The sequence below is a fragment of the Oncorhynchus clarkii genome, chromosome 24 (genome assembly GCF_045791955.1).
Source record: "Oncorhynchus clarkii lewisi isolate Uvic-CL-2024 chromosome 24, UVic_Ocla_1.0, whole genome shotgun sequence".
Taxonomy (NCBI): Eukaryota; Metazoa; Chordata; class Actinopteri; order Salmoniformes; family Salmonidae; genus Oncorhynchus; species Oncorhynchus clarkii.
In genome coordinates, this window is record NC_092170.1 from 9,409,708 (window position 1) to 9,423,371 (window position 13,664).

The following is a 13,664-nucleotide window of genomic DNA, read 5'->3' on the forward strand; positions in this document are numbered from 1 at the left end:
TCCACAAACAAATGGTTCCTATTCGTAGAATCCAATCACCTCAATCTATTTCTATAGAGATTCCATACAGTACATCCTTCCAGCCTTTAATTGTGAGTCACTATTAGACTTCTCCTAGTCAATTTATCTATGCTTTCACAGTACACATGCCTGTTGTGTTTTATGGATATTTCTGCTGAAAAACAATTTCCCCTTGAGGGTAGATAAAGTACTACTACTACTACTACTACTCAAACTCCTCCTCCTCCTACTACTCCTATTACTCCTACTACTACTATTACTCCATCTACTCTTATTACTCCTACTACTACTACTACTCCTATTACTACTCCTCCTCCTCCTACTATTACTCCTACTACTCCTACTACTCCTATTACTACTCCTCCTCCTCCTACTATTACTCCTACTACTCCTCCTACTGCTCCTCCTACTATTACTCCTACTTCTACTACACCTACTACTCCTATTACTTCTACTACTCCTCCTCCTACTACTACGCCTACTCCTGGTACTCCTCCTACTACTCCTCCTCCTACTACTACTCCTCCTACTCCTCCTACTATTACCCCTACTACTCCTCCTCCTATTACTCCTACTACTACTACTCCTACTACTCCTATTACTTCTACAACTCCTCCTCCTACTACTACTACTCCTACTCCTGCTACTCCTCTTCCTACTATTATTCCTCCTACTCCTCCTACTATTACTCCTACTACTCCTCCTACTATTACTCATCCTCCTACTCCTCCTCCTACTATTACTCCTACTACTCCTCCTACTATTACTCATCCTCCTACTACTCCTCCTACTATTACTCCTACTACTACTACTACTCCTATTACTTCTACTACTCCTCCTCCTACTACTACTCCTCCTCCTCATACTCTTTCTACTACTCCTACTTCTGCTACTCCTCTTCCTACTATTATTCCTCCTACTCCTCCTACTAATACTGCTACTACTCCTCCTACTATTACTCATCCTCCTACTACTCCTCCTACTATTACTCCTACTCCTACTACTCCTACTACTCCTATTACTTCTACTGCTCCTCCTACTACTACTACTCCTACTCCTCCTACTTTTCCTACTACTCCTCCTCCCACTACTACTCCTCCTACTCCTCCTCCTACTATTACTCCTACTACTCCTCCTCTTATTACTCCTACTACTACTACTCCTACTACTCCTATTACTTCTATTACTCCCCCTCCTACTACTATTACTCCTACTCCTGCTACTCCTCTTCCTCCTACTACCACTCCTACTACTACTCCTACTACTCCTATTACTCCTACTACTCCTACTACTCCTATTACTCCTCCTACTCCTCCTACTATTACTCCTACTACTCATCCTACTATTACTCCTACTACTCCTACTACTACTACTCCTCCTACTACTCCTCCTCCTACTCCTCCTCCTACTACTACTCCTCCTACTACTCCTCCTACTACTACTCCTACTACTCCTATGACTTCTACTCCTCTTCCTACTACTACTCCTACTACTCCTATTACTTCTACTACTCTTCCTACTCCTCCTACTCCTCCTACTACTACTCATACTACTCATATTACTTCTACTACTCCTCCTACTAGTATTACTTCAACTACTCCTCCTCCTCCTACTACTACTACTTCTACTACTCTTCCTGCTATTTCTCCTACTACTCCTATTACTTCTACTACTCTTCCTACTACTACTACTCCTACTACTCTTCCTACTACTACTCATATTACTTCTACTACTCTTCCTACTACTACTACTCCTACTACTCTTCCTACTACTACTCCTACTACTCCTATTACTTCTACTACTCTTCGTACTACTACTACTACTATTACTCCTACTACTCCTATTACTTCTACTACTCTTCCTACTACTACTACTACTACTACTCCTACTACTCTTCCTACTATTACTCCTACTACAAGTATTACTCCTACTACTACTACTACTACTACTACTCCTACTACTCTTCCTACTATTACTCCTACTACTCCTACTACTACTACTACTACTACTCCTACTACTCCTACTACAAGTATTACTCCTACTACTGCTACTACTACTACTACCACTACTCTTACTACACAAATTAAATCAATCACATTGTATTGGTTACATACACGTGTTTAGCAGATATTATTGCGGGTGGAGTGAAATGCCACCGTACTATTACAACCCCTCCCTGTCTCACCCGTCCAGCCGTTGCGGTTCTCCTTGCTGACGTCAGCACCATGTTGGAGGAGCAGACGGGCACAGTCCAGGTGACCCAGAGTGACAGCCAGGTGGAGGGGAGTCCGACCACGGGGGTCCAGGGTCTCCACGTCCACCTGAGGGAGAAGAGGAGAGAATTGGGGTCATTGTATTGTATGGTGTGCAGGGCTCATCTGGCAAGGAGAGAGATAGGGTGGAGGAAGTGTGGAGGAGAGAGTGATGGAAGGAGAAGAGACAGGTGATAATTGAGCTATCACATCCTCACATGAACGGAGCGCCAGTGTTCTAGACGGGTCGGCTTTATATAGTGAGTTACACTGTAAGTGTCTAGATGTAACGTCTATGTCATTCTCTAGAGTTAATCTCTCTCTCTCGCTGTCTCAATTTCAATTCAAGGGCGATATTGGCATGGGAAACATATGTTAACATTGCCATAGTGAAGTAGATAATAAACAAAAGTTAAATAAACAATACAAATTAACTGTAAATATTACACTCACAAAAGTTCCAAAAGAATAAAGACATTTCACATGTCATATTATGTGCAAATAGTTAAAGTACAAAAGGGGAAAGAAATAAACATGGGTTGTATTTACACTTGGTGTTTGTTCTTCACTAGTTGCCCTTTTCTTGTGGCAACAGGTCACAAATCTTGCTGCTGTGATGGCACACTGTGGTATTTCACCCAATAAATATGGGAGTTTATCAAAATTGGGTTTGTTTTAGAATTCTTTGTGGATCTGTGTAATCTGAGGGAAATATTTGTCTCTAATATGGTCATACATTTGGCAGGAGGTTAGGAAGTGCAGCTCAGTTTCCACCTCATTTTGTGGGCATTGTGCACATAGCCTGTCTTCTCATGAGAGCCAGGCCTGCCTATTTCAGCTTTTCTCAATAATAAGGCTAGGTTCACTGTACATAGTCAAAGCTTTCCTTAAGTTTGGGTCAGGTATTCTGCCACTGTGTACTCTCTGTTTAGGGCCAAATAGCATATAGTTTGCAAAATGTTTTTGTTAATTCTTTCCAATGTGTCGGATAAGTAAATATATTTTTGTTTTCTTATGATTTGGTTGGGTCTAATTGTGTTGCTGTCCTGGGGCTCTGTGGGATCTGTTTGTGTTTGTGAACAGAGCCCTAGGACCAGCTTGCTTAGGGGACTCTTCTCCAGGTTCATCTCTCTGTAGGTGATGGCTTTGTTATGGAAGGTTTGGGAATTGCTTCCTTTTAGGTGGCTGTAGAATTTAACGGCTCTTTTCTGGATTTTGATAATTAGCGGGTATGGGCCTTAATTCTGCTCTGCATGCATTATTTGGTGTTGCATGTTGTACACTGAGGATATTTTTGCAGAATTCTGCATGCAAAGTCTTAATTTGGTGTTTGTCCCTTTTTGTGAATTCTTGCTTGGTGAGCGGACCCCAGACCTCACAAGCATAAAGGGCAAGGGGTTCTATAACTGATTCAAATATTTTTTAGCAAGATCCTAATTGGTATGTCGAATGTTATGTTCCTTTTGATGGCATAGAAGGCCCTTCTTGCCTTGTCTCTCAGATCGTTCACAGCTTTGTGGAAGTTACCTTTGGCACTGATGTTTTGGCCGAGGTATGTATCGTTTTTGGTGTGCTCAAGAGCAACAGTGTCTAGATGGAATTTGTATTTGTGGTCCTGGCAACTTAACCTTTTTTGGAACACCATCTCTCTCTGTCTGTCTCAGCCTCTTCCTGCCTCAGTTTTGATACAGTAGCTATATCAGTCTAGTAGACTACTGCAGTGTGTTTGATGTAGGCTCTCTGCTCTGCAGTCTAGTTGGTCTAAATCAGCAAGTCTCTATGTTTAGAAATATGGTATCTGGCTTGTGATTAAACAAAGTTCATTAGAGCACCTGGCAGGTTCCAAGGTCAAGAATAAACCAACCACACGCTGACATCCTAATGAGGGAGGCTGATAGAAGGCGACTGGGGTGCGTCCCAAATGGCACATTATTCCCTCTTTAGTGCTCTACTTTTGACCAGAGATCTGTGGGGGCCCTGGTTAAAAGTATATATAAAGGAAATAGGGTGCCATTTGGGATGCACACAAGGAGACGCTCTGTGGAATCTGAATCTGCCTTACTGGTGGATGTGGAAAATGTATTGAAGAAATGACAACGCATGGAAATGGATGGATGGAGCGTGCTGTTGTGAGGGGAGGAGCAGTTGTAACAGGGAATAAGGGCAATAGCTTTATGGTACACTTCCATCCGAGCTTTGCGTCTATTCATATTTGCATTGGAAATGTTTCAAATCACAAAGTACACACACTGTTGAGTTGTGTTGTGTGAGGGCTTGCGTTTTGGTTCACGTGTGCCCCAGTGCAGGTCAGTGCAGCCCCGACGGTTGGTGTTGGTGTGCTGAGTGTACTTTGCAGTGTGTTATTGTGGAGTGTGTTGTACAGTACATCAGAGGGATAAGGCTGGGTTGTTTTTCACCAGGAGCAGCCTCCCTCCTCCCACGTGGAGCCTCCTCATCTCCCCCGCTGCTCTCCCTCTCCTTCCAGGGGCCTCCCTGGGGGCCACGCCCTGTTCTGTAATTAGCAAGCACAGCGTTAGTGCTAGTGACGCCACTGCTTGATCGTAAGCAACAACCAGGGCTCCTAATCCCAAAGAGGGGGTAGGGGGATGCCGGAGAGGAGAGGAGGAATGGAACGGCAGAAAAACAGGAGGAGGAATCCACACAGGCACTGTCAGAGGTGAAGGACGAGGTGTGGAGGGAATAGAGGGAGAGAATAGAGGTGTATCGCTATAGCAACCAAGAGAAGAAGAGGCGGGAGAGAGGGAGAAGGAGGAAGGTGTGCTATGCGTTGGAGCTGACTGGCTGAGAGGCGGCGGCTGCACTGTGAGATAGAGAGGGAGGTGATGGCGTAGGCTGTGGGTGTACTGAATAAGGGGTAGTGAGCGATTGATGTCAGTGTGGCTTTGTAGGGCCCTCCAAGTGGCCCTGGGGATTACTCTGAGGAAAGAGAGAGAGAGCGAGAGAGAGAGAGAATAGATAGATAGATTAAAAAAAGGATAAGAAAGGGAGTGAAACTGGCAGATAACGGTGAAAAGTACATAAACAGCAAGAGCAGAACAGCAAAGGATTGTGGTTGTATATTGACGGCTGGTCGTTCGTTCTATCGGTTGCCAGAGACACGACCCAGTTGCTAATTATTTTTGTTCTGTATCCATGGACAGAACAAGTCGTTTGTTCTAAATGTCTTATTGCCATACTGGCTGGCAACATTCTTATCCCTTGCTTGCTAGCTAGCCAACTACGGCTAACTTACAGTCACGTCAAACAGTGCAGCCAGAATAAGAGCAAAGTAGCTCCATTTGCGTTTGTTTAAGCTGTTTTCTAGTGACATTTATTTGGGTACATCCATAATAATGAGCAAATGATCCGATTTCACCTAGCATAGGAAATGTGCTCTCTGTTGTTCAGAGGAGCTAGCCAACAACACAGCTAACTCAATCACTTCAAACTGAAGCTGAAAAGACTGCAACTAGCTGCACTTAATTTAGTTTAACCTGTTTTCTATTGATATTTCTTTGTATATACAGTGCATTTGGAAAGTATTCAGACCCCTTCCCTTTTTCCACATTTTGTTACGTTACAGCCATATTCTAAAATTTATTAAATAACTTTTTTTCCTCATCAATCTACACACACTACCCCATTTTGACAAAACAAAAACAGGTTTTTCAAATTTTTGCAAGTGTATTACAAATTAAAACAGACGCTTGCTATGAGACTCGAAATTGAGCTCAGGTGCATCCTGTTTCCATTGAACATTGAGATTTTTCTACAACTTGATTGGAGTCCACCTGTGGTAATTTAAATTGATTGAACATGATTTGGAAAGGCACACACCTGTCTATATAAGGTCCCACAGATGACAGTGAATTTCAGAGCTATAACCAAGCCATGAGGTTGAAGGACATTTTTCGTAGAGTTCCGAGACAGGATTGTATCGAGGCACAGATCTGGGAAAGGATACCGAAGAATTCCTGCAGCATTGAAAGTCCCCAAGAACACAGTGGCCTCCATCGTTCTTAAATGGAAGAAGTGTGGAACCGCCCGGCCAAACTGAGCAATCGGGGAAGAAGGGCCTTGGTCAGGGAGATGACCAAGAACCTGATGGTCACTCTGACAGAGCTCTAGAGTTATTCTGTGGAGAAGGGAGAACCTTCCAGAATGACACAAATCTCTGCAGCACTCCAACAAGCATGCCTTTTTGGTAGAGTGTCTAGGCGGAAGCCACTCCTCAGTAAAAGGCACATGACAGGCCCGTTGAAGTTTGCCAAAAGCCACCAAAAGGACTCTCAGACCATGAGAAACAAGATTCTCTGGTCTGATGAAACCAAGACTGAACCAAGGAAACCTGGCACTCTCCCTACGGCGAAGCATTGTGGCGGCAGCCTCATGTTGTCGCGATGTTTTGTGTGCATTATGTGTAGATTGATGAGGGGAAAAACAGTTTAATCCATTTTAAAATAATGCTATAACGTTACAAAATGTGGGAAAATGGTTTTTGGTTTGCTCAGATAAATTATTCAAATATTTTTTATTCTGAATCTAAATGGTATGTTGCCTGTTTCTCTTTTTTTGCCAGGATAACACATACTGTAGATGGTGGACAATCTACTCTTACTGTAGTACTGACTAAATGTCTGAGACAGACAGACTGCCAGGTTTATACAAACTACACGGTTGAAAACGAAATGTTAGTCTAAAAAGAAATGTGAGATAATGTCTAGATGCTTTTTATAGCGGAGATCAAGTTTGTAAATTGCCTGGCTGGGCTGATAAGACAGTGGACTACGCAGTCAGATGGAACAGAGTAAATAGGCATTTTAACGTCATATATTTAGTCGGTGGTAACTTGTGGCATAGACACCGGCTGGAATGTGGTTTTAACCAATTCAGGATTAGACCCACCCGTTGTATGAAGCAAATGAAGTATAAGAGCAAATAGAAACACTCAAATAGAAACACGACAGCAGCCACTTTCTCACACAAACAAACATGCAATCACGCACAGACACAAGGCCTCTCTCTCTCTCTCTATCTGTTCAGTAAAAATAGATACAAGAAAAAAAATGTACATATTAAATAAGGAAACCACTCTTGACAAAAACACTGATAACATTATTGGTCAGTTACGGTATAGAACTGACACGCTAAACCAATACACTCAAAATGTAACACTTTTCTGCTGTGGTACAAAGACACACGGCACCTCTTAGTCCACTCCTCCTCATCCTCACGTCTTCACACTAATGCACACATTAACCCCGAAACACAGTGGCACACTTACTCATTCGCATGTGAACAATGTGGTTCTGACCAACAAACAGCCCACAAATAGAGCCATACTATCTAGCACAAAAGCACGTACAGACCCACACACACAGGCCAGACATTAGCTGGAGTCTCAGTATAGATGCTGATTTAATGTAGGATCAGTTTTGCCTTTTAGATCATAATGAATAAGATTGGGGGGACCTTATCCCAGATCAGCACTCCTACTCTGAGGCACTTACAGAATCGACTGGCCCAGGTGGTTACAGTAAGGATATTATGTCATACTGGGTCTCCCCATTCTCTCTGCTCATCCTAATCATCCACTGACTGACTTGTAGTTCCTGCTCACTCTCTTTCTCTTCCTCATTGGGTCCATCTGTGGCTCAATCCACCCTTCATTCTTCCATCCCCCCTTGGTCCTCCGCTATCTCCCTCTCCTCCTGCACCCTTCCTTCCATCCCTCCCTTGGTCCTCCCTTCTCTCCCTCTCATCCTCCACCCTTCCTTCCATCCCCCCTTGGTCCTCCCTTCTCTCCCTCTCCTCCTCCACCCTTCCTTCCATCCCTCCCTTGGTCCTCCCTTCTCTCCCTCTCCTCCTCCACCCTTCCTTCCATCCCTCCCTTGGTCCTCCCTTCTCTCCCTCTCCGTGGAAACTGCATAATTGATAGACATCTCTGTCTACTCCTGCACTCTCTCTGCTTTGCCTAATGTTCTCTGGCAGCTACTTAAACCAACATCAATCATTTATTGTGAGACCAAAATATGTTTGTGGTGGGCGGAGAGGGCATGCACGAGAATCATGTGTGTGCTCATTGGGAGGAGTTAAAAGAATCAACCTGTACCCCTTATTTTCATTGTTACCCTTTTTAAATTCGGTAGTTACTATGCACAACTGTGATTGATCCATTTTCAATATGTGTTGGAGAGTTATAGCCTAGTTATAGCCAAACGTTGTATATGACTACATGACAGCGCTTGGGATAATGTCTCTTTATGCAGTCCTTCTCTGTGCGAGTGTATGGTGTAAGTGGGGCGTATGCAAATGAGACCACACCATCAGATGCATGTGTGTGATCGGCTTATAGATATCCCGAAATAACTTAGATCATTACCATCCCTCTATCACCAAATGCAGGTCAGAGAAAGAAAATGAGGCCAGAGCGGGAGTTAGTAGTTGGAGCCTGACAGTCTGAGCCCAGTAAATTTGAGCGAGAGGGACGGCTGGGCAGAGGTGAGAGCAGCAGAGGGACTGAGGGAGGATGGAGGAGGATGGAGCTGGGTGAAATAACTCTGCCATGGTCAGTGAACCTGTCACAGGCAGGGTGGGGAGAGATATGTGATTCTCTCCCTCCTCCTCGATGACAGATGTGACAGCACTAGTCTCTGATACAACTGAAGAGACTCTAAGAGACTCTAAGCTCTCTCATACTTGCGGATGAGGGGGAAAATTATCACCTATACATTTATATTTGGGATAATATTCAAACCAATGGCAAACCATTAGGCTACAGCCTTTAGTGTTTAATCTGAATCACCACTAAACCTCACAATCAGCTACACTTGTGTTAGTGTTTTAAACCAAAGTCAAAACTTCATTATGCTACAGGTTTTACTGTTAAATCACAAAAACTTTTAAGACGCATTATATTGGCAACATGCCTTTTAACCATTGTTGTCACTTGTCAGACCACCACAAGACTAATGTAATAACATGTATTACTTTGCTCAGTGATAGGAGACAACAGATGGTATTCTGTGTGAAGGGAGGAGGAAGTTGTGAATAGAGAAACACTGGATAGAGGAAAGTCCCTGACAATGCAAAGTGAGGAGGAACCTACTCCTATCTCTAAGGTAGTAACCTCACATTTGATCTCCTGCATGGAATAGAAGCTGAAAATACCCTGGATTTGCATAATCAAATGACAACAAGATACCGTGGTTAAGCAAACACCAGTACAAAATATCGGAACGGAAACTGGAATTGCTTTGGTGCGGTTTGTTCCAGGAAACAATAACATGACTATTGTGGAACAACTCTTTCCATGTCTGATCGTTGATATAGGTTAGGATATCACAAACAATGTCTGTGAACTGATGGAGAATTGGAGGTTGAATTCAGTACTAACCTCAGAGAGTTTTATGCATAGCTATTTACAACCAGTGTATGTGTGTGCACGTGTGTGAGCGTGTGCATGTGTGGTGTGTGTGTGTGTGTGTGTGTATGCGCATGCAAATATACAGTAAGTCTGTCCCTACGTTATGGTTTGCAAAGGCAGATATGGGCCACGAAGTACCATTCATTTCCTCCATGCCTTTTCAGGCACACAAATGCAACCCAATATTAGCAGGGACATCTTTTCAAGCTTTAAGGAGTACTGCTGTCTGTTTCTGTCCTCTCTCTCGGTTAAAAGCTTTCCGCAATTGAACTAAATGTAGACGAATCACACCCCTATCCCTAGTGACACTGCACTGCTGCAATTAGCGTAGAGTTTCACTGCACTGTAGGGGTAAGTAGAGGGGAGAGGAGATGGAGGTATGGAGCACCATAGAGGGGAGTCAGGGGGAAACTAAGATACGTTGGGTGCGGGAGGGAGAAACTGACGGAGGGGAGGATGGATGTTGTGTATAACGGGTCAGGGTAATTTACTGTAGATTACAGGCACGGATAGACAGATGGTACAGCAGAGACAAACTAGGAAGGAGGACAATGTAATTTGTGAGGCCTGTGTCCACCCAGTATGATATCATCAGACTTCAAGACTGCTGAGTTGACATGAGCGCCCAGCTGAGACTGTGAGCATCGTACACATTAGAGTGAGGGTGGCTCCTCTTCACCTCTTTGGTAGAAGGTTAGGGCAGTTATTTTTTTAGAAAAGGATCCTGTTCCATTTCAAACATATCTGGGTTGCATTTTAAGTGCTTGGATCAGGATATGTTGCTGCACACTGCTGTTATTCATCCCTCCCTTCCTTTCCACTCCTCCCTCATTTCTTCCCTTCACTATCCCACTTGCATCCTCATGTTACTTTACAACCTCTGGCTATTCCTCTTTGTATCTACCTTGTTGTCAGGTCTCTCTATTCCAAGAATCCCTCTGCTTTGTTTGATGACACTGCTTAAAGAAGCTGCATTGAGCTCTCCCTCTTCACTCACCTCCCCTCTCAATTTATCTTTAAAAAAAAAACTTTGCTCTTTTATGTGCTTCTTCTTCTCCTTCCCGGATACCAATACCAATAACGTTTTCTCTCGCTGCTGGCGCAGCACTTCTCTGTTCTTTCATCAGTGAGGCGCAGGCCTTGCTTACCCTGTGTGTACTCGCTCCCTACACCCTACACCCTGTGCATTTCTTGTGTCCGGCACTCCTTTAGATACCATTGATCCTTGACACATATGCAACCACCGCCAGCCATATCCAATCCACTCATGTGCACACTTGACCGTCCATACATCCAGCCAGTCAGTCTGGGAGTTCCAGACAGACAGTTGGCCAGCCAGTGTAACTCTTCCCCTGATGGAGCCATAAACACACTTCTATAAGCCTGCATGCTTTGCCAAGAGAGGCCAAGATTTATCTGTCAGCGCCCTGTAAATGACACCAACTGGGGGTGCGTTATATAGTTATAATCAATGGGGCTCAGACTTGAATCATCACCAGCATCACAGTGCGCTGCACAGCATTGCATCCGAGCCAAGAGGTGCTAGGCCTGAGCGTTTACCATGCGTTTTAACAGTGTGTACGGTCAAATAAAGTTATTCGAATGGAATTGAATTTGGATTAGTATATAAATATGACTGAGAGGGAATGACATTCGAGTCAGGTTCGCAGATGCGAGTAACAGTAAACTAGTCTTATAAACATCCTAAAAAAAAAAACTAAACGTAAATAAGGTGTCAATCACAGTGACCGGACATATGAAGGACATATTCCCCTTTAAACTGTTTTTTTTTTGTGCTGACATTCAGAGTGGAAAAACAACCACAGCCCTTATGTTGATGTGACAGTGTTACAGTAGGGAAGCCAAGCCTGTACTGCACATCAACCTGGTGCATAATAGGCAGCAGAACAGGGAACTGGCATTTCAGTCTACTGTCATTTAAAACCTGCACTCTCGCAATTGCTTACCATTTCTTATCAATATTAAATGCATTGCATTATATGCTTTGTATTGTAAACACATGGGATTAATCTTGCTTGAAATAATAAGGCACTGAAATTATGCAGATCTCCGCATAGTGTGCAGGTTTTGAGGTTTTTCGTTCAGTCGTATTCATCCTACTGAATTGTCTGTGTGCCTGGGAAACTGCAGGAAACCTGTGTTAGATATTCCATATTCCTGCAGAGGTGCACTGACTGTTCATTTAAGAGAGTATTTTCAGGTGTCTGTCTGTCATGCCTTGTGTCCATCAGTCTGTCCTGTAGTACCTATTTCCATTGTATGCATGCACCGTGTTCTAGATATTTATGGGTTCAAATAAATGGACGGACAGGCTAAAATGTTCCGACAGTACATCCCAGAAAGAATACATGAACACCTATGCAATTTCGTTCTGTAGGTATGGACATATCATAGAAATAGTAAACATGGCATAGTCACACATCCTCTTCTGACAGCCGAGTCAAGACGGGTATTATTTCCATCACTGTGCATGTGCATCAATTCGCCCACATTATATCTGCATTGTCTCCCACGGTTTCCTCCTCTTCGTTTAGGTGGTGGGGAGGTACAGTATTGGACACAACACGAAATAGTATTACTAGCAGCTTTACACACGCACAGCTATAGCTTGCGAAAATGTAACAAATAGCAAGGAAATGGTAATGAAATGGATTAGGCTAGAGGAGATGATTTCAAGAATGATACAATTTTGCAAGTTCATGATGTGGTCGCTAAATGCAATGACATCATTATATGGAATTGTAGCAAAGCCTAGACACATTTTCTGACTCCCACTGAACAACAACGATGGAAACACATTTCAAACGAGGTTTACGGTATTTCATGGCATAGGCTAATTTGCAATCTCGAGGTAAACTCGTGGCAGGTAGCCAGCCACCTATTGAAACATATGTAACTTCCACCCCCTCTTACCGTTCAATTCATTCTACGAGCCCACGGTTCGTGAACTGTGGTCACACTAGATGGCACACCTAACCTAAACCTATCCAAATGATATTGGCACGGCCCACGCTTTTTTTATCAGATAGACGAGGACGTGTGGTCCGAAGACTCACCTGCTCGTTCCCGGATAGCGCTTTCTCTAGTTGCCGATGTTTGTCGTGCCACACCATGTAGTGAATAGGATAACGACTCTTTTCCGGAGTTTTCTTAGCAGAAATCATCTTCGGTCATAGTTCGCCTTCTCTCCTCTGTTTTTTTTTTTGTTCCGTATAAACCTGTCTTAATACTTCGCTTTTGACTGACTATTAGCTCATATTCTCGCTCTGTCGTGACATGTCACTTTACAAGACATGCCTTCCGCATTATAATATGAAAGTATGAATACAATGTTTCAATGATTTCCCTTGCAGTCTGTTGGTTATGATAAAGACTAGTCAACAGCCCTAGATCTAAGAAGAATCTGCAAGAGAACCCTTACTTGATTGAATCTAGCCTACCTCTGTTCTCCATGCCCTGCCCCTCTCATACCTTTCTCTTCCTCCTTGAATAAACTAGCGAGGCAGACGCCCATCTATTCTCCGCTCCCTCCCATCACAGCGAATGGTGACTGTGAGATGCCCTCTGCACTGTTGCGAGACAGTGATGACAGCCCGCAATAAAATGTAAGCAGCCAATCAAATAGAAGGGATGCTGATGAGAGTGATGTATAAGGTGCACGCGAGTAGAGTGGCTAGTGTGGCTACATACTGTACGCCCCCTGCCAGTCATTATGAGTTAGTCATTCACTTTTCACTTGATGTGAATAAACGAAAGAATCAGCCTATATAGCTTAGCCTATAACATTATCACATACAAATAGCCCGAAGCCCTAGACCCTTGATGCTGTCTATTGGCTCATTGGCTAGGCTATAGCACGGCAATGTTTTTGCAACATGAAGCTCTCTGAACATTTATTTTGGCTATTTGTAAACCTGCTTTTATCCCCATATTATTACAGATTA

The 13,664-nt window shown here is 43.5% G+C and overlaps 1 protein-coding gene across 1 annotated transcript in view; it reads right to left on the minus strand.

Moving 5' to 3' along the window:
* The window catches only part of LOC139382713 (ankyrin repeat domain-containing protein 13B-like), a 37,167-nt gene extending 24,283 nt beyond the window's left edge, over positions 1-12,884 (minus strand). The window contains exons 1-2 of the mRNA XM_071126816.1: positions 12,777-12,884; positions 2,207-2,342 (exon numbers count right to left, since the gene is read on the minus strand). Coding sequence (XP_070982917.1) covers positions 2,207-2,342; positions 12,777-12,884 — 244 coding nt within the window. The remainder of the gene's footprint in view (positions 1-2,206; positions 2,343-12,776) is intronic.
* Between the last annotated feature and the right edge of the window lie 780 nt (positions 12,885-13,664).